Raw genomic sequence first — 25486 nt, forward strand, 5'->3', positions numbered from 1 at the left:
ATGTTTTTAAAGGGTATTGACAAAACAAGTTGCTCTTGATCAGGTTCTTATTAAATATTCTTGGCGGACAGAGCCTCTAGCTTATCATCATCATAAAAATAAAATAAAATCAGTGTTATATTCCTGGATATCTAGCTCCACCTGCAGGACAAGGGAAGTATCTACTAACAAGTTTTCAGACTGGTCATTTTGAATAGAATAATTTTATAAGTTAAGCATCTAGTTTTTTCCTTTCCGGTTTCTGCTTCAGGAGATTTAATAATAAACACAACACAAAGACATGCCTTTTTGTATAATTTATATTATAAAGTATGAAAGTTTCTATGCACATTTGCCCATAACAATTGAACAAAACATATAACATTGGCTATCTCAAGCAGACCCCATTTCACCCACAGGAGCAATAAAAATAAATAGGCTAGGTTGGATTTCTATGCATACGTGGCATTTTATATGGTTATTTCTGTGACTGCTGAGTTTCCTGCTCTACAGTTTAAACACAAACAAACCAAAAAATCTGGAAAGATAATGTATATTCTGAGTATTTATTTTGTAAGAATCATGAACTTCCTTCATAACCTTTTTATCAATGCAAATGAAACAAGCAAGGAAAAGATCTGAAATGAAAAGTCAAGGGCTGGAATGTTCCACTCAAACGCAAGGACTTTGCTGCTAACATTTCAAATATTTTACTTGTAAACTAGAAAATTGGGGTGCAGATATTTTAAATTTTACATGACTCTGAACATGTGCCCTATTTCTACGACCTGCAACCAATTCATACCATCATTCCTTTTGAATTTATTACATTTGATATAAAAATATGTCTATTTAAATATGGACAAAATTGTGCACATTTTTTTAAAAAAGCTGTCATAAAAAATTTCTGCAAATAATAAACTTGTGCTAAAAAGGTGTGTTCGTAGCAATAAGTAAGTAGTAATTAAATTAAGATGCAAGCATGGGCAACTCCTGGAACTTCCTAGTCCCCACTCTCCATGACCCAGGAGCACTTCTATTTAATACTGCTCCTTTACACACCAACTAAACTTGTGTAATATTTCAGCCTACTTAAGTTCACCAAGCCTCCGAATGCCCATTTGCTTCATGCGGCATCTTAGACGTAACACTAGAAACCACACCTCTATGTGTTTTCTCATTATTATTAAAGAAAATTAGGTGGGATGCAAAGGAGCACTCCTAGGTTCAGAAGAATTATTCGATTACTAAATTCCAATCAAAAGCTGTACAACAAGAGGAAGGACCACCAGAAAGTTTTGCCAAGTGCAGGCAAGCTAGTAACAAGTCAGGCATGGGGAGGTGGTCTTCCCATCAGCCAGCTTGGCCAATGATGAGGAATGATGGGAGCTATCATCCAACAACAGCTGGAGGGCCACAGATATTTAGATAAAGAATGCACTACAGTAGCTCAGCTGTTGCTCTGGTCCATTCCTGGGCTATCTAAAGTGAGTAAGGCTACAGCAAACCACATAGCCTTGCCTTTTTTCAATAGCAAGCCCTGTATGCCAGCTGAATGAACTGACATGAGACAGGATGAGTGGAGCATTGGCTAACACATAAGATGAGCCTGTTGGATCAGGCAAGTGGCCCCTCTAGTCTAGCATCCTGTTTCCACAGTGGCCAGCCAGATGCCTGTGGGATACCCAGAAGCAGGACTTGAGCACAAAAGCATTCTCTCCTCCTGCCATTCCTCTCTTGTTGCAATGTACAATATCACATCTTGCCACAGTGAAGTATTTTCCAAGGGCTGCATGTCATAAGGTGGACTGGTTTTATAAGCAAATAGCATACTGTATTTGTCTTGTTTACATTCTGTATTTAATAAATGACAATTAGGTAGTTGTTCATCAGTGTAGGATCAGGCATAGTCAAACTTGGCCCTCCAGCTGTTTTGGGACTACAACGCCCATCATCCCTAACTAACAGGACCAGTGGTCAGGGATGATGGGAATTGTAGTCCCAAAACATCCGGAGGGCCAAGTTTGGCCATGCCTAGTGTAGGTAAACTCCATAAAGCAGTCCAGCTGACATACCTGATTTAGTCCCATTTGGGTTCATTGGGACTAAGGACTGCAGCTCTTCCTATATAGTTAGACAGCTTAAATCTTTGATATCAACGGCACTGAAGGAGCCCTATTTGCAGGATTGCAACTTAAAGAAAATTAAGCCCTAATGATCTCAACAGCATTTACTTGTAAGTTTAAATAACCTTAAATAGTCATCCAGCTTAACTGGTCTGTAGAGTGGGTATTTAAAACATTTACAAATATAGGAGCAGTTTATACAGTATAAGAAAAAGGCGGTAATACAATCAAGATCTGCAGCATGACATCCTGGAGCTTTTTGGTTGCCCTTTGAAAGAAAACAAATGCATACTGTTGTTTCATTTGTACTTGTATTGAATGGACTTCATAGTTTTTAAAAACACACATCTTGGGCAAAGATGGAATATTACAAATACAGTACACTCTGTACTGCTGACTTAATCAAGCTATTTATACTATCCTGGCTACATCTGTTCCGAGAAGGATGGTACACCTCATAGCGAAAAACCTCTCATTAAAATTTCTCTGACAGAACAGGTTCTCTTAAAACAGAGCTCCCACTGACATCTGTATGGAAATATCCAGCTTCTTATAGTTTCTAGAAATGTACAAGCAGCATGAAATCCCTCATATTAGGAAAAAAACAAACAGAGAAAACACCTTTGCTTAGACATCACAAATTGTGAAATGTTTATTTTTAAAAGCCTTTTAAAATTCATTTCAATAATCCATTCTAAAAGAAAACTCCTAGAAATACTTGGAAGTGGGATGTCGCTGTGCAGTAAATTTTGCTTGTAAATATGGTACAAAAAAGCTTGAACACCATTTACCGCTAGACTTTTAGCAGTAGCTAATAAATTGCTGCTCAGACACAAAGCACTAAAAAGAGAAGAAAAAGCATTGTGGCTCTGCATCAAACAATGGGAAATATAACACATCTTACTTGATGATGTTTTAGCAGAAAATATTTGATATAACTATCTACTGCCAATTAAAAAATTAAATAATCTTACAGCTAGTGCAACAATCCTCCCAGGAATTCATGAGAAAAAGGCACTCCAACCTTCGCAAATGCCACATTTCACATTTGTTTTCACACTAGATGTGCTCAAGCACCATTAACAACATTTAAACACCAACAGTTATAAATTTACAAGTTTGTGGCTAGGGCAAGCTTATATTCTCTTTCAGTTGTGAACTGTAACAACACAGTATCAGCTTTATCTGCTGGTTTCTTGTACTTCTGATCGGTAAAGAAGTCAAGGTAATTTAAATCAATATTAAATAATGTCATTTAGAATAATTTAAAATTGTCAACCCACTTAAAATGTGCACAAGTGTTTTATAGGTTTTCTAGATAAACCATGCATTGGCAGTTAACATTAAAAGGGGATATTGCACATAACTTCACTAAAAATCTGTCCCCACTGAAAAATGAATGCCAATACAAACATAATTCAGAAGGAAAACTGAGAAATCAGTATTTCGGATAATGTAAAACTGGAAAATGCAGAGGAAGTTAAACTTCTCAAGTTTTACAGGCATGCACAAAATCTAATAGGAAAAATGATTAAATATATCTTACTGTGGTTAATATTCAATGTTAGTCATACTCAGAGTAGACACATCAAGTCCACTGATTTCAATGGGTCAACTTGGCTTATGACTAATGTTGGACATCACCCTTTTGCATTAAAACCATCTCTTTACCATCATAAGTCATATACAAGCTGCAATCTCTAACATACTTACTTGTATGCCCTACTGATTCCAATGGAGTGTATTTATCAGTGAGTGTATTTTAGAATGGCAACCATGCTACCTTATGAATTGGAGGACTTTATCAGGGACATACATAAATAGGGAAGGCATCCTCAGCTGCTTTGTAACAAAAGTCTGGAGTATCTGAAAATAGCCCTAAAGCACAACAGTACATGCTTTTTGCCCCAATGCCACTATTTAATCATTCTCCAGGACAACCATTCAGAAGTTCATTTTGGGATTGGTCTTGTCAGCCAACGTGCAGCATTAAAACAAACAAATGAAGACATTCCCTTTCTTAAAACATCTGTATGTTAGAATTGCTGCTTCCACCTCTAATGTCATCAGATTTATGACATCATTTCCTCAATGTCTCCCTTGAGCATGCAAGTTTGGAACATTTCAAAGCTCTACGTAGTTCAACTTTGGTAAGAAGGAGTATAGTCTGGCCTTCTGGTTTGAATAATTTTTGGTTTGGGTTTTGCTTTCATGGCGTCTTTTTTCTCTGCTTCTGCCTCACGTTCTTCATTCGTGTCACACACGTGGACAACAACACTGGGAGTAGTTTCTGTTGCAGCATGAAGTTCATACTGGTCCCCTAAAATGTTTTTAAAAATAGCAACAGTGGTAAGACAATGGTAGATATAAAATACTTGTACATTTCCCCCAGTAGAACTAATAGCTCTGTGTTGTGGTGAGGAAAGGGAGGCATTAGAGCTCCTTTCCCTGCTCCTCTTCCCAGATCTTCAGAGCAGTTGCATGGAACATTGTTTGTTTTTAAACAGTGGGATAACATGATCATGGATTACCCCTTTTTAATCCTGATTGCTACCCCTCAACTTCCAGTAATGAACTCACAAATCAGCAATAGTTTCTCACATCCTGGTGAGCTATGGGGCGTTTTATTCTCCTTTTCAAATTTTGCTTCTTCAGCAGGTGAAAGTTATGATTAACAAGCAAATGTAACGCAGAATCAACATATATACTATCAGCAAATTTATAAACTTCAGCTGGTTTAGATTCCCCCAGCATCATTCCCTCTATCTGCAATGTTCAGAGATGAGTGACAATCTCTATGTGGTCAAAATGGCAGAACTCACACAGAAACTGTGTGGCCTGATTAAGGGGAACCCTGACTTTGCAGAATTACAAAGATCTTTAGAAAGAGAAAAAAATCAAAAAACACCACATAATCCAATAAGGACTGAGACACACAGAATAGTAATAAAATACTGCATGTTTCATGGTTAAGGGAAATGGAAAATGTGGGGAGAGGGAATGGCTGGATGGAACCCTGCAAGGGGGCAATCTGCACTGCAACATTTTGTTGCAGGCCACATTTGTCCATTAATTGTACCTTAATGTGACCTTACTAGAGGCTGTGCAATTGTTCTTACTAAGCCTCTCTGCAAGATCAGCCTTGCATTAAAACACTTGCCCGGTAACCATAGGCAAGAAGGAATTCTATGCAAGTGAGTGTGGGGGCTGGTGGAGGAGGGATGAAACATTCATTCCATGTGTTATGTTTGTACCTACTGCAGAAACTAAGCGGGCTGCTGAAGGAGTGAAGGCCACATTCACACCATACAGAAGTCATGACTTCTGCCAAAGGATCTTGTTTGTTAAGGGTGCTGAGAGTTGTCAGAATACAGCTTTTCCCCTCACAGAGTTACAATTCCCAGAGCTCTCTGTGAAGAGGAATTGTGAAACGTTTCTGAAAACTAATTATGTGAAGACAATAGAGGTCTCCTAACAACTCTCAATTCAGATCACAGGTGTTATAGTGAATAAGTTCAATTCTTATGCGGCCACACCTATTACAGTAAATCAACAATAAAAGGAAAATTAACTTGAGCCATTACACTTTAGGCATACATGCCTCTTACCTGGTCCTAGTTTGGAGATCGCATATAAAAGATCATAGTTAATGGCAGGTGTAGCATCATCAGACTGAGTCCAACCAACAGGGGGAGAAGATGGAGGTGAAATCAGAAATTGTTTTTCTGGATCTGGTGGTGCTAAGCGTGAACTTCCAATATGCAAAGTCTGGAGAGATGAAACAGATTTTTATTTTTTACTTTGATTTTTTAAAAGCACATGCATGGAATACAAGTATGTCATGCTCATGGCAGAGGTATGTAATGGTATTAGACAGAACAGTGGATTGGATCCAGAGTCAGTTATGCTTAGAATAATCTGTCTCTCTGATTTCAGTGGTCTGCTCTAAGCATGACTAAGTGTGGATCCATTCTATTGGGCTGACAATATTAGGTTAATGAAATCAGGAACTTTCTGCACCCACCTGGTATATAGAGATAATGATAGAACATTTTAAACAACAACCCAAAAGATAAAAAACAAAATGATACTGAAGTTTGGTCTTTAAGATATAATCTTATGATTCCTGGGAGGATGGATTACTCTGTCCCTCAGCCTGCTGCATTTCCACACTGGCTGCAGGGAACTTTAAAAATCTTCCCTTGTAGCCAGCGTGGGAATGTAGGCTAGTAAAACAAATGGGAGGCCAGAAACTTTTGTGAGCTCATTTACAAGGCTGTCTTAACTAGAAGAATTCAAGAGCAGAATAAAGGCTGCTTCTAATGAAGCATTTTGAACTTAACAGACTATCACAAGACAGATGCACTATTATGGTAAGTATACACATGTATAAATCAGATTCTCTTCTTTCTAAGTGTCTTCCTTCTAGATACTTGCAGATACATGAGAATCCTCTTCTAGTTACAGCTTACATGTATTTTAAAAAGAAAAAGTCACAATTTCTAGATTGTATGTGTCCTTCACAATTCACAACTTTTCTCTTACTAATATCTTATTGTATTCATGCACTTTCTAATGTTTTTATATTTTATTTTGTATAGAAATTGTTATTACAAATTTGTTGTATGCTGCCCAGATTCCACTAACTAAGCTGCTCAATGATCTCACTCTTTTTTGTTGAGGTTTTTTTTTTTAATACACATAATAATAAAATGTGTCTGAAATGGACATTCAGATTAATCCCACTTCAGCTTCCATGAATTTCTTTAGAAATCTCTGAGAAAGCTTATCTGGTTGCACTTTCAAATAACACAAGATAGAAAATAAAAGCTTGTCCTCTTTCAATACAAATGATTTGGGAAATCATACATAAAATATAGTTATTCCTCATATCTCCTCTCCTGAGGTTCCACAGTGTCTGTTAGTGACATGATCAAAAGAAGCAATCCTTAAGGACTGTGTCTTATAACAGAACACTTCAATACCATTAAAGAAGTAGAGCAAATGCCAGATCTCCTAACAGTTTAGCTGTAAAGTGGTAACCAGAAAACTGCCTAAGCAAATCCGTATCATTAGGGCCTTAGTGAAAATGAAAATGGTACTGGAATGTGTGATGTCATCCTTTCTCGGAAGCGGTACTTTAAGAACACATCAAAAATAGCAGGCGTCACAATTCAGCTGCTCAAATCACTGCAAAGTAGTTCTATGAAAGACAGGTGGTTTATGAAAAGATTCTGCAACATATTGTAATTTTTGAGTTTGCATAACTGAAACCTAGGGCCACAGCCCTGCTTAGCTCTACTGCACAGGGTTGTTGTGGGGCGAGAATGCTTTACTCAAGAGTTCACTGGAGGAAGGATGTGAAATGAAACTAGCAACAATGAAATTAAATGTTTACCAAGTAGGTTTCTCTGTCTTACCTGAGCAAAATACAATTTCAATTCCTTTCCGAGAAATTCTTTCTTGTGTAACTGAATTTTAACGTCAGCTGCTGATAAAGGGTCGCTGAAGTTTATCCGTACTCTTTTAAAACTTTTAAAATACTGAAATGTGACATCTTTGTCATATGTTCTAAAGAGTGCCTCAAATCTTGCCTGAAAGACAAATGAAACATTTTGTTAAAAAGCTATCTTGTATTGCATAAACCATTAAAAATTATTTCAGTGCAAAGCTACAACCAAGTACTTGTAAATATTATCCCTCCTCTCCCTGTGGGGAATGTGTGTCCCTGGACCTAAACAAACACAAGGGAACTTTTGGGGGGTTTTGCAACTTTTGGGCTCTGGGGGATAGTGTATTATATAGCTTTTTCTCTTCTGCCAGTGCCACACCTCTATTTGCAGGGAACATGATACTCAAACTGCAGTTCAGTTATGTGGGTTAAAATGTTTCCATTCCAGCTATTTCACTCAAGGATATGTGCAATCAGCCTGATAACCAAATGGTAGAATTCAAGAGGTAAGCCCTAATGGCTTTAAGCAACAAGTCATCACTGTACCATACAATAAACCCAACAAAACACAAACCCTTTGCTACATTGATGAGAATCAGTATCAATTAATATGTATTAATAGGAATCATGCCTTTGAATATAGTCTTTTTCCTGACTGGTTCTGTATCTTTAACAATGTACATGAAGTGAATGTGTCAGCCTTCGTTTTCACCACGATGCCAGGAAAATCTACACTAGCTGAAACTACCATGCAGCCGCTAAAAAACAATGTGTGGCCCTATTTAGCAAGCGTGAACACCAGTGTGGTGGGGGGAAGGCTGTGGCTGGATGAAGAAATAGTGGAGATACAGATGTGGTGGTTATCTACTTTGCATTTAAAAAAACAACAAAAAACCCCAGAAAGTCTGAAAAAAGACAATTGCTTCTGACCCCAGATAACAAATAATCTGTGGAACTTCAGGTGTGGCAAATCCGCCACCAGCTGACAGCTCCATACTGTAGTGGTGCATGCTTAGCGCATGTGTTACTGAAACTTTTGGGCAACTAATCAACTCAAATTTATTTATGCATCATTCACAGAGGTGTCTGCCATTTAATATTGAGAATAAGGAAACTAGGAGTGGAGTTTGAGAAGGAGACAATAGTTCTTACTCACATTAGCTGAGTATCTATGTATGTTATAATTTCCTCTTTCACAAGCCATTAACAGGAACTGACCACAGTTTCTTTTGCCTATTATAATTTGACTAACTTGTATGGGAATCACAGAATACTGAACTTGCTGGGTTCAGTTAAGTCACAAGTCTATAATAGGTTTTGCATGAAGGAGATAACAAAACATTATTTCTTTAAACTTTCAAACAAGTATGTAACACATGGAAATACTATACAACTTTGTACAGAAAGTTGTCAGCCCAAAACTGAGCTACTTCTCTTAAAGAGTATAGAGAATGTGTTTTCATTCTACTTACAACTAGGCTTTTGTTATTAGCAAAAAAAGCAAAAAGCCAGGCACTGAACTTTTGAACAAGTTACAGTGAGCCCTGTTCAAAGTTTCAAACCCAGTTCCCACCCCCTGCTACTTTCCCTCCACCTTACTTTCACAAATGAAAAGCTGGATGAAATTGGTAAACAGTAAGGCTAAATTATTTAAACTAGAAGAATATTTAAAAGTTCACACTTACAGTTAGAAGTATTGAGAATTTGTAGGCAGTTAACACAAAAGTACTTAAAGGATCATACAAATTACCCCACAGGAAATAGGAAGCTTCTTAAATCAGCTCATTAGTCCATCTAGCCCAGTATTTTCAACACTGGCTAGCAACAGCTCTCCACTGGTTCAGAAAGAGGTCTCTCCTGTCTTTACCTTGAGATGCTGGTGATTGAGCCTGGGAGCTTTTGAATGCCAAGCATGTACTCTGCCACTGAGCTACAACCCTAGCATAATCTTAAGGCATTATTGTAAGAATTTATAAAGCATACAGAAACACAAATGGACACCAGCTTCTGCAGTTTGGGATTATTTTGACATTGCTATATCAAGACCTAACCTAGTCAGTCATTTGAACACACCTACATTTTTTCAGTAACTATATTCCTCACCAGAAACAAAAATCTACAAAGCCTTACCCTAATTTCTGGTTGATTGAAAACCTTGTTGTCAGGAACGCAAGCAATTAAGGAGCCAAAAATGTAATCAAAGTTCCTAAAATGCATCTTCTGCTCTCTTAAAGAATGCTAAGAGCTCAGTACAAGATCACCAAAAAGTCCTTTTTTGAAGAAGCAGTTTTGTACTGTAGAGTGAGAGTTTATAAAAAGGACCAAGTCCAGCCCCTCAACCAAAAAAAGAAAAAAAGAAGGGGGGGGGGAAGGTTTCAGAGCATCCTGTATGCGACAGCAAATTCCTGAACAAAGTCCTGCCACATGCTTTCAGGCAGTCAGGGACAAAATATAAGCTTCAACTGGAAAGAGGTGACGTAAGCACATTAGTCAGTTTCCCTATGCTAATTAACTTTGCTCTGGAGAATGGAAAAAACAGCTGAGGTTTGCATAGGCAGCTGCTTTATCAACTCCTCTTGCAGCATAGTTTCCATTGGTAGTAATTCCATTTAGCACTCAGACAACATGCTCTTCACTTGAATGGGACAACCCACTTTAAGATGGAAAAAGTTACTGTTTGAGGACCAAGGTTTAGTGCAATAAACAGCAATTAGCTGGCAGAAAACACTGCAAAGTTTTGGAAAGCATACTAAATCTTAGTCACGGTGAAACTCAATCCTCCCGATGTTTACCCAGAACCAGGTCCCTCTGGACTAAATGGGACTTACTCCCAAGTGAGTATAGGACTTCAGGCTTGTACTTTCCAGAGTTAACTGAATTCTTTAATGAAGGCTGAAGAAAGCCTCTTTTGAAGTGTTCCTGTGTCACACAAAATGTTTCAAACGCTGGAAGAATCCATTTCCCTTTTAAGTCTGTTACGTTCTCCCACTTCTCCTTTCCAAAAACAACCCTCAAAGGAAAAGAGTGTGATTTTTAAAGCACTGTTTACTAGTTTATTTTTCATATGCAGGTGACTCTCAGCTTACACAGCGGTTATGTTCCAGGAATAGCACATAAAGCCCAAATTTATGTATAGTCAAAAACACATTGGGGTCAGTGGTGGGTGGGATTGCCAGTGTGGATGTTCCCTCTTTCTTTCTTTCTTTCTTTCTTTCTTTCTTTCTTTCTTTCTTTCTTTCTTTCAAGCTGAATGTGCACAAGATAACTGTGTGTAAAATGTGAGTTATCTGTATCCTAACTCTGAATTGAAAATAGGATACTGGGCCACTAACAACTTCAGTGGCATCCTGTGCAATGCTACCCCCGCCCCCCAACAACTTCTTGCACTCCATTCTACAGCATTGTTTTGACGCGTCTTACAACCCAGTGCCCAGTGTGACTGAACTGGTCACACTACCCTAAAACTCCCTCTGAGCCAAGTACAGTGGTACCATGGTACCATGGTTCTCGAATTTAATCCATTCCAGGAGGCCATTCAACTCCTGGAATGGTTCGAAAATGAAGGCATGGCTTCTGATTGGCTGCAGGAGCTTCCTGCACTCAATCGGAAGCCACAGAAGCCGCGTCAGACATTCGGTTTCCAGAAAACTTTCGCAAACCGGAACACTCACTTTTGCGACATTTGGGAGCCAATTTGTTCGACTACCAAGTTAACCACTGTACCCAATATTCTTACACTAAGTCAAATATATGAGCTGGGTCTTGTTGCAGAGTATCTACAGTGAACTGTGGCCTGAAAGGGGAAACAATTGTCATGACTATCAGCTTGGGAAACCATAACCTGCTAGGTTAATCTATGGGAGGATTAAGATTACCCAAACCTTTCCGATCTTGATCACGTGTGCCCAGGAGCAGCAGACGTGGGAATACAGACATGAGGCTCCTGGGCAATTCTTAAAACATCCACTCCAAATGGCAATAAATCCACGTGCCTTTTGAAAAACAGGTTTCTTGTTGACTCTGGAGGCAAATAGATCCACTTTAGATAGGCAAGCCTACACCTCACAGTTCATGAGTACAAAGCAGAAACCTGAATAGATAAAAAAAAAAAAGAGTGCCCTTTGAAATTCCTTCCCCACCCTCCTCCCCATCATAATCTTTCCAACTTATGCAAGCTTGAAGTATTGCAAAATGGTAAGGGACTAACATGAAGGTATGGTACAGGAAGGAGAAATCAAGCCTTTATCCTAAAAGTAGTAAAATCAGATTTTCATAATTTACTTTTATCCCCCTTCACTTTCTGTCATTCGGCCTCAAAGATGTCACTTGACATCTATATACTCACATCACATGCTAATCCATGCTTTTCACAAAACATTTTTGATTCCTGTTCTTCCTCAAGTAACTTCAGCTTTTACTTTTATTAAATGATGATCGCAATCAAAATGCACTTGATCAAGTGTACTGAACAAGAAGTCATATTAAAATAGGAATTTCTCACTGCTACCAATAAGAGGTAACCGTACAGAGTCTGTATGGGCTTCCTATTACCATTTAAAGACTGAAACAAACAGTGGACATGACTTAAAGACTACATCATGTTCTCAAAAAATCTTTCCCTTTATTGTTTCCTTCAATATTCACCCTGAGCAAAAGTTTTGGGTACCTTGAAATCTCACTCACTGAATTGTGAACATCATTTGGCTCCAGTAATAATATAATTTAATACCCTTGTGAATTTCTTTCTAATAGGTCATCACTGCTACGTGCTTTCTATGTGGAAGAGAAAAGCAACAAATTTTAATTAATAAAATTATCCTGCTACTTACTAAGTTTATTTGGTAAGGATATTTTAAAAAAACATGTTATACTTTGTTCATGTTTGTTTCGCTTTTTCAGGAAGAATACCTATGAAAAGTTAATTTAGTAGCAATAGAATTTGTAGCAGCAAGTAGTTTTATATGAAAGAATGATGAAACAGTATGCAAGGAGTAACATTTGTTTCTTGGTGAAACAATGTGTCACTGAAGACATTAAGAAACCAGAAGCTGGTATTGCAGTTTGTGGGGAATTATTTCAATGGCTTCTTTTCTACAGTTTCCTGCTCCACTGCAGAGAGAAAAAACAGTATTTGAAGAGGACACAAGACAGTTAAAGCTAGGGACGGAGATCCCAACTAAAGCATCCAAATATTGAGTAAGATTGTGAATTCCCCAGAACTCAAGACTGGGTTTTTTAAAAACTGAAAAACAGAGTAGGGGAGAAGGGGCATACAAAGCAAGAGGCTATGGAGAAACTCAGGACTGAAATTTGTAACAGTTTTAAGATGGAGCGCTGTATGTGTCATGTAGTGGAACCTCGAGTTGCGGACGTAATCCGTCCCGGAGGCACATCCGCAACCTGAAGTGTTTGCATCCAGAAGTGCCACGTCTGCGCATGCGTGCGGTGCAATTTAGCGCTTCTGTGCATCTGGCGAAACCTGGAAGTAACACGTTCTGGTACTTCCGGGTTGCCGCAGGACATAACGCGAAAAGACGCAACATGAAGCAGACGCAACATGAGGTATGACTGTACATTAGATTGCGCTGGGTGCAAAACAGACTTCGGGTTGCATCAAGAGCTACTGGGACAAATGAAACACCAAGACCATTTCCTTTTCGAAAATATAGAAGTAATGTGGCAGCCATTAAAGAAGATTAATTTTATGAGGTATGCTAAGTAAATATTCATTGGAAGTAGAGGTCAGTACTACATGCAATTTTCCTAAGCAAAGCAAAGGCATTTCTTTCAGATCTGAAATCTTCTCCAGGGTTTTGCATTCTCCAAAACATGCAAATTGTGTGTGTTTTGGAGATGAATGCTCTTGGCTAGTTAACTGGGTCAAGGCAGAGTAAGATGTGTGGCAGCATCATTTCTAAAAGGAGGCCACTTCAGAGTTATCGTCCTCCTTGGCTCAAAGATAAAGAATCACCACTGCTAGCCTTCCTCCTTCAGTCACTGGGCAGACACAACATGGGTGGCGATCCAAGTGCATACATAACAGCTCCTGCCTTCTCAGTAGGTGGCGGACAACTCTGCAGCTGTAGCTGGAAAGGAAAGAAGTGGTCTGACTGGATCAGGGGAGAGAAGGGATAACTTGCTGGGGAAGAAGAAGTGTCAGGAGCCTATGGGGGGAAATGCACTATGGTAAATGTCTGCTGAAAGTGGGAGAGGGAGGATTTATATGAAGATGAATGCATTTCTGATTGCATGGTATGCTAGCAAAATGTGTGTGTGTGTGTTTAACTTCTAAAGGAAAGGTTCTGGGCTCAGCCCTGTGTGAAGGCTACATTATTCTATCCTCTGAACAGGAGTATTGGGAGGATTCAGTGGCAGAAAGAAAAAATGATGCATATGCTTAGTGACACTTTGTTCACATATTCTGGAACACAGTCCTGTATTGGGAAACATTCTCTGATTAAGTTACAATGAACCCTAGCATTCTTAAAACTGAATCACCCCACCCCTGTGTACACTAATAAAGGGAATAGGAGATGTAAGGGCACACACACTGCATGTGCACTGAGAACAGGAGCTTCTGTTTATCCTTCTCCTTTCTTCATCTTTGCCAGGAAGCACAGCCAGATACACTTCATGGCCCGGATATGAACACCCAATGAGAGGAGGTGATGCACAGGTCAATTTGTACCACCCCATTGTACTACATAACCTTTGCTCCCTTCTTTTGGCAATGGCACTCCAAGGATACCCGCCATTTAGCACAACGCTGAAGAAAGGACCTACGAGGAGGGCTTGCAGGGGGGAAAGGCATAGGCCATTTGTTGGTGGCTAAATGGAAAAAGGAAAGCAGGAAGATTTCTATGGTGGTATTATCAGTGGAGTAGGCTGGACACAAAAAAATGAAACTGTGTAGGCTGTAGGTTGGTGAACTCATGGAGGTTAGGCAGACCTCCAGATGTAAGGGCTCAACTTTGAATACCATTTAAAAAGAAAAACATTTAACTCTTTCACAGCCAGTAGTTTAACAACAAAACAAAACATTTTTAAAAAGCCATTCAGAGAACAGGCCTGTAAAATTTTGAACTGAAAATCGCTTGCAAGAGTGACAAAGTAAAAGTAAGCTTTCTCCAAGATATTCAAAAGACATATTATAAAATTTCTAGATTAATTGAATGGTGTATTAAAAAAGAGGAGCATGAGGTATTCTCCCCACTCATACAACCAGGGGGAAACCAGTCTGATGTTTTACTATGTATTGTTGAAATATCAATTCTAGGGGAAATTGTGGGGAACGTGATTAACAGTGGTTTGCCTTGAAATACAAGCCAACCCTTGGAAATCTCGGCTAAAAACAGTAACTAATCTCCAAACTAGGTATGGGCAATAGAAGATACTGGCTCAATGACTGGGAGGAGGGGGAAGAGAGAGATTAAAACAGGGGTCGGCAAGGTTTACTTCGCCTGGGCCAGTTCACTCCAGCAGAGATCCCTCCGTGGGCCAGATCCGCACACGGCCACGATTTCCAGCATCTTCCATCTCGCCAGACACGATTTCCAGCATCTGCATCTGCACAGACGTGATTTTTGGCATCTGAGCATGCACAGACGCGATTTCCGGCACCGCGGCAGTGAGCCCCTGCACTGCACTGCGCCAGTTTAGCACAGTGTGCAGGGACTCTCTGAGAGGGCAGCTCGGTTTGGGGGCGGCTCGTGGACTGGTTAAACCCATGGGTTTAACCTTAGGTTGCCTACCCCTGGATTAAAACAACTAATTTCTACTCATAGGAGGGGCTCTACTGTTCTGAAGCAGTCATTGTAAAAGCTCTCATCCAGCCTTTTACTGTTTCAACTTTGCATACAGATTGCACAGACAATACAGTCTATTACCATGGTAGTTAAAACAGAGCAGGTTTCATACAGCTGTGCCTTCCAACACCTGTTTTAAGTTAGGCAATGGTGTTCTGTACTGCCTGAAGCTTCTGTCATCTTCAAAGGTTGTCAGATATGAAGTAATCAGACTAAAAAACTACAGTAGCACAGACCAGAATATGACAGTTTGACATATCCAATAAAGTAAAAGCCTCCAAAATGAGTCAACAATGGAAATCGGGACCTGTAACAACAAATCTGGTCTGCTTCTTTAAAAAGTAGATCCAGATCTAGGACTGCTATTACCCAATATAAAGTTACAGAAACTGCATTAATCACAGACCGCCTAATCTGCTCAAATTCAGGGTAGATAGAAACAAAACGATTTAAAACAGTCTTAATTTACAGCAATCCACCCTGCTTCAAATCACAAGCACTGCTATCAGCATCACTCCGTCTTGTCTGGATTAAATTTAAACATACTTCCCCTCAGCCACTTGACCTCATCCAAACATTGGTTCAGGACAGAGATAGTTGCTTCTTTGTTAAACATATAGTCCACTGAGAACCAAAAGCTTTATATAGACATTAAACAGCATTCGAGATCAACACATAGCCCTGTGGAATCACAAACAAATTCCCAGAGAGGAAAGTCATGCTGAAAGGACCAAGTACAGTAAGTCCTTTTGAACAAAAGCAAACAAACCCACATGACCGCTTTCCTGCCAGATGTTCTAGGACTTCTAACAATTGCTATCATACATGGCTTTGTCAGAAAAGGATGTCTCACACCTTATCAGTAGATTTATGCAGATTTTTGAAAGACAACTATCAGTATATCTTAAGTACATACTAATCTAATGAAGTCACAGTAATGACAGTCAAGTTACCGTTAAGTTTCCAGATCTTCTCTTTTCACCACAGAGCATATTAAAGGTAAAGGGTAAAGGTACCCCTGACCATTAGGTCCAGTTGTGGCCGGCTCTGAGGTTGCGGCGCTCATCTCGCTTTATTGGCCGAGGGAGCCGGCGTACAGCTTCCGGGTCATGTGGCCAGCATGACTAGGCCGCTTCTAGTGAACCAGAGCAGCGCACGGAAACGCTGTTTACCTTCTCGCGGGAGCGGTACCTATTTATCTTTGCACTTTGACGTGCTTTCGAACTGCTAGGTTGGCAGGAGCTGGGACTGAGCAACGGGAGCTCACCCCGTCGCGGGGATTCAAACCGCCAACCTTCTGATCGGCAAGTCCTAGGCTCTGTGGTTTAACCCACATCACCACCCGTGTCCCACAAAGCATATTACTCATGTGCAAATGAGTAATTACAGACTTTCAATTTTAAAAAGAACGCAAAACTTAATGTTTCCAAAACAATGAAAGTATCTGGTTGACTTTTGACCTGATCATGCAGGGCTATTCTTATCTTCTTAAAGTACAGTACCTAACAGAGCAGAAGTATTCAACACACACATTCCTTTCATCTGTAAGCCAGGCTGTCACATCTCACTTTTATCTACTAAACAAGCTCCGCTTCACCTTCCCAGTTAAACTGCATTTTGTTTTTATATATCAATTCCTTGGAGAAGAGGTATGAAAACAGGAAAGTGTGTGTGTGTGTGTGTGTGTGTGTGTGTGTGTGTGTGTGTGTACACAGTGGATGACCACAATCCATTCTGGAGGCCCGTCCTTATGGTGAAATGGGTCGCTGGGAGAGGCGCCGTTGTGTGTGAACGGTGATTGCCACTCCTGCGCATGCACGATTGGCAGCAAACCTGCCGGTTACTTCCAGGTTTGTCGTGGTCGCAACTTGGAATGTCTGCAAGTGGAGGTGGTTGTAAGTAGAGGTTCTACTCTCTCTCTCTCTCTCTCTCTGTGTGTGTGTGTGTGTATGAGAGACAGCTGTTCCTCTTCAATGTGGTGTGCATCTTATCACAACCAACAGCCCAGGTGAAATTCCTTTACTGGGGCTCAGGACCATCAGGATCCATGGAATTACTGTTGAATAGACACTAGATACCAGTGGGAGGTTTTAATATGAATGCAGTACAAGGAGTTAGGAAGTCTTTCATTTCCAGAATAGAGTCAGGATACAAGGGGCCTTGTACAACATTTACTCAGTATGCTTTTTTTGGAAAAGCTCCATGAACGTAGAGATATAGTATCTCCTACACCCCTGGTCTTCAACGTGTGGGTTGGGACCACTAGTGGTTCGCAGCCTGATCCAAGGTGGGTCATAACAGAAGCACAAATATCATGCAAATATGAGGTAAATCTTAAAAGATTAAGAAATTGCATATTTAATTATTATTTTTTAAAAAGAGCTTGTTTGAGAGCAGTTAATGGACTATTAAGATACCTTTAGAGGCTTAAAAAACATCTTCAGAAGTCTCCCCCTTACCTTCTTAAAAATAGTTTGCACGTTATTTTCCTAGGCTAAAAAAAAATCTGCAAGTGTTTTTCTTTACGTTAAAGTTTCCCATTTGAGGAAAGAATTAAGCATGGGAAGTTGCAACCAAGAGTGCTTGGGTGGGAGATTATGAACTAATTTGAAGAACTGGCCAGTAACTTCCTGCAGTCCTTTCTTATTAAACCACATGTACTACATTATAAAACTATGGAAAGTCACAATGTTTCCAGATAACAAAAAATAAATAAAATAAAAATGCATAGCATTTTCCGTAAGTGATTCACAGCTATATTCCAGTTTCCAGACAAGCTGGAAAAACATTTCACACAGACTGCTCCCTTTTGGATGGAAAACACAGGAAACCTTTAAGAACATGTAGTCATGTTTATATCTGCTATAAATGCAGCTTGAGATGGGAACACAGGTCAAATCCTCCGATTCACTAAGCTATTGCTGCCATCACAGTATACTTCGCAATTTACTGACTTTTTATGGACCCTAGGCATAATCGCCTTCTTTCAGAATTGCTATGCTTACCAAGCACAAGGGAGAATGAGATCCAAGACTGCTTACTGAATTTTATTCTCATTCATAGGTTCATTCATTCATCCTATAGAACTTAAACCATTTTTTTAAGCATAGCAGTTATGAGCATATAAAGAAACAAAGCTATCCCCAGGTGTAGATCAGTGTACCTCACAAAATTAAATTTATTCACAGATTCAATCACTGCCTCTGGAGACTTCAAGGAAGGGAGTTTCAATTCAGACAATGGTTCCCAAACTTTTTATCCCATAGACCTCTTGAAAATTGCTTAGGGTCTTTGTGGACCACCTAATGATTATTCTCTGGAGTGGCGCATCCCATTTCGCTGCTTAAGGCAAAACAGGAAGTGCCCCTATAATGCCCCCACCAAAGCATCCCTTGCCTAGGTTGTACAGTGGCATAAAGCAAAGGTGATAACAGCAGGTTCTGGTGAAATTTTGGTGAGGGAAACTGGCACCAATACAACTAGCGGCAGCTGCTTCACCCTGCCTCATGGGTGTGCCAGCCCTGACTTTTCTGCATTTCAGAACCTCCAACTTAAGATGCGTCAAAAAGAGCAACCTTGCAGTATTATACCAATGTCATCTGATTAGGTTTGGGTGATGTATCGATACATCACCTAGTACTGGTTTGAGGGCCAGAGTGCAATGGCGCTTTCCTACACGATATACCTCTGGGTGAAGGCGCCATCACACTCTGGCCCTCAAACCAAGGGTGGAACGAGCCAATGCAGCTTGTTTTTCCCTTGGCGGGCTGGTTATGGAGCGACTCCTTCCAGTGGCTGGCACGTGGAGGAACGAGCTCCATCGGCCCCAGCCCTGCGAGTTAACGTGGTCAATGTAGCTCTTCCTCCCTCAGTTCACTTTCATTGTTTTTATTTTTTTAATGTTAATGCAGTAAAGCTGTTAACATAATAAATGCATCGCAATAGCTTTTGATCTCCTATTTAAGACTGTGCCTGAAAAAGGAGCAGAGTTTTCTCAAGATCCCAGGGTTCATTCACGCAACACAAGACTACGCAATATGAATTAAATGTTTATGAGAAATGTTTTTCCGAATGGAAAATTTCCATGGAAAAAGCATAGCACTGGACCTTCTGTAAGCATCACCGCTGAAAAGTGTCCCAAAGTGCTCTACAAGTCATGAATGAAACTTTTAAAAATTCTTTCCACCATCCACTTTTCAAAGGCAAAGGTCGTCAAGTCAGAGGTGTTGCTTTTTTAAAAAAATTGTTCTTTAATGACCCCAAGATTCATGACAAGCATTGAATCAATTTAACTAGAACACAATAAAACTATAATGGAATAAACTAATTCTAAACTAGAGGATAATATTCAAAAGATATTACTATTTATATTCTGTTCTATTCAGAAGGCTTCCCAAGCTATGTAAAGAAGTGCTGCACTGAGTTGTAATGGCTATTCTTCCGACTGCCATTGTGCAGTTGCACTTATGGGATACTACGCCTGTGTTGTCTTACAGGAGAATTGCCCCTCTCCTGCCTAACACCATGAGTTATCTACTATGCAACAGTTGATTAAATGAGAGGGACCACTGCTTCTGACTCCTTGGTTGTATTAAATTAAATGAGATATGGTTTAACAATAATGATTCTTCTGTTTAAAACAGAAAACAACAATGATTGTACTTCAGAATAAGATGCTTTGATAAGACATCTTTATTGCTACTGCTATAACTGGGTTTAATTAATCTAAGTGATACATAGGCCTGACTATCTCACGTCTGTTCAATTATATCTTGATTTGTTTTCTGTTTAAGGGAGCTGCTTCAAGAATAATTTGGAATCTTGGCATGTATATTTACTTAAAATAATTTAGAGACCACCTTTCATTGTAAAAATAAGGCAGTTTTAAAAACCCATTGAACTCTCTCTCTCTCTCTCTCTCTCTCTCTCTCTCTCTCTCTCTCTCTCCAGTGGTACCTCAGGTTAAGTACTTAATTCGTTCCAGAGGTCCGTTCTTAACCTGAAACTGTTCTTAACTTGAAGCACCACTTTAGCTAATGGGGCTTCCCGCTGCCGCTGCTCCGCCGGAGCACGATTTCTGTTCTCATTCTGAAGCAAAGTTCTTAACCTGAGGTACTATTTCTGGGTTAGTGGAGTCTGTAACCTGAAGCGTATGTAACCCAAGGTACCACTGTATATATATCTTCTGACATTTTCTGAAAATATATACCGGTAACTATATTTTCTGACAAAGAAATATCACTGAAAGTTGGGCCAGTTTACAAAAATTGTAACTCTTTTTTCATCTCATACCAGGGTTTTTTGATATGGAACCATCTTTTGTACAAATCAGAATGAATGAAGATAAACTAGGATACCAGAATTACCCAGCATTTGATAATTATTAGATAGGACAAGCTGCTACACCACACATTTGTCATGTTCTTAAGTATTAGCTCCTCTTCAAACTGGCATATCTTAAAACTACAAAAACCGCAATTGGTACCTACACATATTCATTACTATTTTCTGTATACTGTAGCTGCCTTCAGTTCAGTTATTGGAAACATAAAAGTATATTCAGTTCAGTGCTGACATGTAGTGCAGATCAGCCACTATGCAACATTACTAAGGTGATCAGGGCAATGGTCTTTAAAGCAACTGACAGTTACCGTATTTTTCGCCCTATAAGACGCACTTTTTCCCCTACAAAAATGAAGGGGAAATGTGTGTGCGTCTTATGGGGCGAATGCAGGCTCCTTGGCTTCAGCGATAGCAACGCGAAGCCTGCGTTCCGGAGGCTTCGCGTTGCTTCCGCTGAAGCCAGGAGAGTCTGCTCTTTGAGGCTGACGGTGGGGAAAGCAGCGCTTCCCCCATTGCCAGCCCCAGAGGATGGGGGGCAGCAGGAAGGCGCGCAACGCCTTCCCGCTACTCTCCAACCCTCCTGCGGGCTTTTGCGGCAGATGGGGGAATTCCCCCACCTCCCGCAAAAGCCGCACACTCTTTAAAGGGGCTGCGCGGCTTCTGCTGGCTTTTCTACGAGGGGGGAGGAATTCCCCCACCTCCTAGAAAAGCCCGCAGGAGCCGCGCACCCTTTAAAGAGCGCGCCGCTCTTGGGGGCTTTTCCTCTAGGAGGGAGAAGGGACTGACTGGCCGTTTCAGTCCCTTCTCCCTCCTGGTCGAAAAGCCCGCAGGAGTCACGCTGGGCTCCTGTGGGCTTTTGTGGGAGGTGGCGGAATTCCGCCACCTCCCACAAAAGCAGGGAGAAGGTCTTGGAGTAGCGCACAGGCTGCGTGCAGCCTGTCCACTGCTCCCAGAGCTGCGGGGGGGGGGGGGAATCATATTTTTTTACTTGATTTCCCCCCCCTGAAAACTAGGTGCGTCCTATGGGCCGGTGCGTCCTATAGGGCGAAAAATACGGTAACTTCATGCAGCAACTCACAAGAACTTCAGGATCTCAATTGTAGATTTCACCTACTTTTCCAACTACATTTATGTATTGTAGTTGGTTAATTAATCTGAGTGACTTAAATTACTTGGTTTTGTTTCTTATTCAATTCTATATAAAAAACCACAGTTCTTATTGAAACTGCTCTTCCTGTCCTTCTTTCACTAACCTAATGGAAAATATATTTGAAAGATTGTGGTTTCCTGAAAAATATAGTTAAACATTGTAATTGCTGCTTCAGAACCCTTTTTACATCGAAGTGTAAATAAAACTTTAATAAACCCCCAGTGTTTTGTAACTGCTGATTTATTTATCTAGCAACAGAATACATGGATACAAGTAAAATTAAATGTTGAAATGTTTCCCCCAAAACAATTCCTAGCTTATAATCAAACTTTGAAAACGCAACTACCAAAAGCAACATTAAAAAAATAAAGTTTTCTATAAGAAAAACCTCTAAAATCCACAGTTGGGCAATACCTTTACTAGAACCAGTTTAATTGTCACAAAATAATGACCAAGCTTTTGAGCTCCCAAGGGACATTCAGACTGAAAATATTCTGCATCACAGAATTACTAAATTAGTTTCAAAGGACAGTGTATAGCTTAGTTTTCTGAAGCACAGGATCAACTACCTGCATAACTATGATACTGCCAACCTCAGCAAGTAGTAACTAAATCATTATCAAATGACTGAATCTAAGACCTCAGTTCTAACCCCACTGAAGGACCTATTTCTGAGCAGAGATGGTTAGGATTGTGCTGTAATTTACTAGCTTTGAAACAATACTTTATCTTTTCCTGTGGATGAGTAGGTATTTTAGAAAATGGCAAGCAACTTCTTCTATAAGTGAGAGTTTGTTAAGTACTGAATTAACATCCAAATTTGAAACTTACACTACTTCTACCAGAATCAACACCAACTAATGCCCCAAGGATCTTACCATCAAAACAGTCTTCCCTCAACACCACTGTGCATACTGTCTAGATCAGTGGTTCCCAATTAGCTAAGTACTGCATAGCCCTGATACCTCTATGGTAGGTTTTGTTATGTGAATGGTGCCACGGACACCCTGGGTGCATTATGTAGACCCCCTGGGGTCCACGGACCACCAATTGAGAACCACTGACATAGATAATAGATTTTTATTAACTTACGAAACAATATTGATGGATTCTTCCGGATAAAGATGTATTAGCTACAATACCCACTTTATGACAGGGGAGCCAGTGTAATGTAATGATTTGAGAGTTGGACTAGGATCTGGGAGAGCAAGGGTTCAAATCCTCAGTCAGCCATGAAGCTCACTGGATGACCTTGGGCCAGTCACCACCTCTTAGTCTAACCTACCTCACAGGGTTGTTGTGAGGATGAAATGGGGGGAGAACTATGCACACAACCTTAAGATCCTTGGAAGATAAAGGTGGTTAATTAACCAACCAACCAACCAACCAACCAAAGGAAACTGCACAATCTTCCTAGCTAACTCATATATACTACCTGCTCATTTCTCTGGCTGCTTATGTTTAGATTTAACCTATAATTGAATCTATTATTTTTCTCACATCATTTGCATACCCTGGAACAGTGGGCAAAAGAGCATGATTGGCTTAAAGTGGTGGGCTTAAAAAAAACCTATTTAAATAGCAATATCAATGTGCCTGGCACTTTGCAGTATACACTTTGCAGAATTCCTGCTCTGAAGAAGTTGTGATCTAAAATTCGACACAGGGGAAACAGGGGGGAGGAAACAGGGGCAAAAGAAAACAGGGAAGAATATGCAGTTGTTTCACTTGCATACGCTTAGATTTGGTTAGAGGCTTAGCTGAAGTAGGGGTTGGACCCAAGGCTTCATGGGAAAGGCAGGTTTTGAGGAGGGATTTGAAGAAAGTGAGCAGTGGGATCATCCAGGTATTGTATTCCCTTCCAAAACTATAAGCAGGCAATGTAAACTAGAAAATAATTGGAACTATTTCATTAGCAAATGGAATGCAGAGTGAAAGCTATACTGATGTGCATACAGGCTGATGGGCATACAATAAATTTTCTGTTCATTGGTTATATGCCAGACCGTTATGACCCCTTATGGTGGTCTGATAATTTTCTGCTCTATTTGACTATCCAGGCTAGAAAAACTGGTTATTGCATCACTCTTTCAATATATACTTGCAATATATACTAGAAGTGCTATTAAAGGAGTTTCTCCCCAAAGAACAGAGCCTCCCAATACACAACTGACCTTTAACATAAGTTGTCATATGATACCTTAAGGCTGGGCTGCTACAAACTAGCTGGTTAAGTACACAGTAACAAAGGATTAAGTGGAATAATCTTCTTAAAGCATCAAATGGAAACTTAGAATCATGCAAACTGCAAAGCTATAAATAACTGGTTTCCTCAAGCAAAGAAAAAAAATTCCAAGATATGTTAATGATTCATGGGTCAATTTCCTCAACTTTCCTATTATCCTCTTTCCCCTTACATTATATTTCATTCAAGTCCATGCAAGAGGGCTAAGACATGTGGAAGTAACTTGAAAAAAGGTGGGGAGTTAAATTTCGCTATCTCTTGGCAGACAGATTTGGGGAAGGGGAAGGAAGGCCCTCCTGTTTACCAAGCATCTGAAGCATCTAATAATAATCATCTGTGTTGTCTTCCTCTTGTTACTTCTCCTTAGCACTCCCAAGCTTCTAATGTTAAGTTTAATTTTAATCTGAAAGAGACTTGACAGAAATCATATCTGCAAAATTAAAATCTGCAAATCGTGTCTTTAATTGAGAGAAACTTGCAGATACTGTAGACAAAACTTTTAAAAGTTTATCTTAACAACTGCTACAGATAGGTAGCCGTGTTGGTCTGCCATAGTCAAAACAAAAAATTCCTTCCAGTAGCACCTTAAAGACCAACTAAGTTAGTTCCAGGTATGAGCTTTCGTGTGCATGCACACTTCTTCAGATACACAACTGCTATCTTCTAGGCAAAGGAACACTCTTATGGCCTGAAAAAGCAAAGGTATACTAAATATGATCTTTAAGAAGAATCAAAATTATGGAAAGCTCTTTCTGGACTTGGCAGCCACAATTTTCAAACAAATCTTACTACTACCACCAGAATATAAATTTAACTATGTTACAGGGGGGTTGGGGGAAGCTTATTTAACTCGGGTGCTGCAGGTCCCAGAATTAATAATATTAACTAGTAATGCAGAAAAATACAATTTTTAAACTTTCCGAAACTGTTAATCACTCCTACATTTCTTGCAACTGGGGAAGTTGGTTGAGCATATACAAATTTAGAGGAAAAATACATCTTTTGAGGTGCTGAAAACACATCACTCCATACTAATGTGGTTTGGAAACAGTAGTAAGCTCCAGAATTTGCCAGACCGCATTAGTAAAGTAAGATTTAAATGTGAAAGTGTAGAACAGGCTGTTTATTTGGTCACTCTGAAAATATAATAAATCTTAACGGTAAATCTTACGGTAATCATGCAAAGGGAGTTTCTTCCTCACTGTAGCCTGGTACTCCTTAAAAATCTGCTCCAGAGTCAGAAGACCCTCTGTAACAGCACAGGATAGGGTTCAGGAAGGGCGGCGGGGGGGGATAAGCCAAAACCAGGTAGAGAGACCATGTACAAATGGATGTGCAAGGTACCTTCACCTGGTTTTGGCCACTTCCCATACTCCATCATTCCAA

At 39.9% G+C, this 25486-nt stretch overlaps 2 protein-coding genes across 3 annotated transcripts in view; one reads left to right on the forward strand and one right to left on the reverse strand.

Moving 5' to 3' along the window:
* The window catches only part of CLIC6 (chloride intracellular channel 6), a 133424-nt gene that overhangs the window by 66120 nt on the left and 41818 nt on the right, over positions 1-25486 (forward strand). The window lies entirely within an intron of this gene.
* On the reverse strand, positions 282-25486 carry RCAN1 (regulator of calcineurin 1). Of its 2 annotated transcripts, none has more exons than XM_081859925.1 (4): positions 25445-25486; positions 7526-7699; positions 5714-5873; positions 282-4425 (listed from the first exon to the last, which is right to left on the reverse strand). In XM_081859925.1, the coding sequence occupies exons 1-4, from the start codon at positions 25469-25471 to the stop codon at positions 4247-4249; spliced, it is 540 nt and encodes a 179-aa protein (XP_081716051.1). In that variant the 5' UTR covers positions 25472-25486; the 3' UTR covers positions 282-4246. The 2 variants fall into 2 exon arrangements, with proteins under 2 accessions (XP_081716051.1, XP_081716050.1); XM_081859924.1 differs by lacking the exon at positions 25445-25486 and adding an exon at positions 9688-9988.

Source organism: Podarcis erhardii (assembly GCF_964252035.2).
Source record: "Podarcis erhardii genome assembly, chromosome: 4".
Taxonomy (NCBI): Eukaryota; Metazoa; Chordata; class Lepidosauria; order Squamata; family Lacertidae; genus Podarcis; species Podarcis erhardii.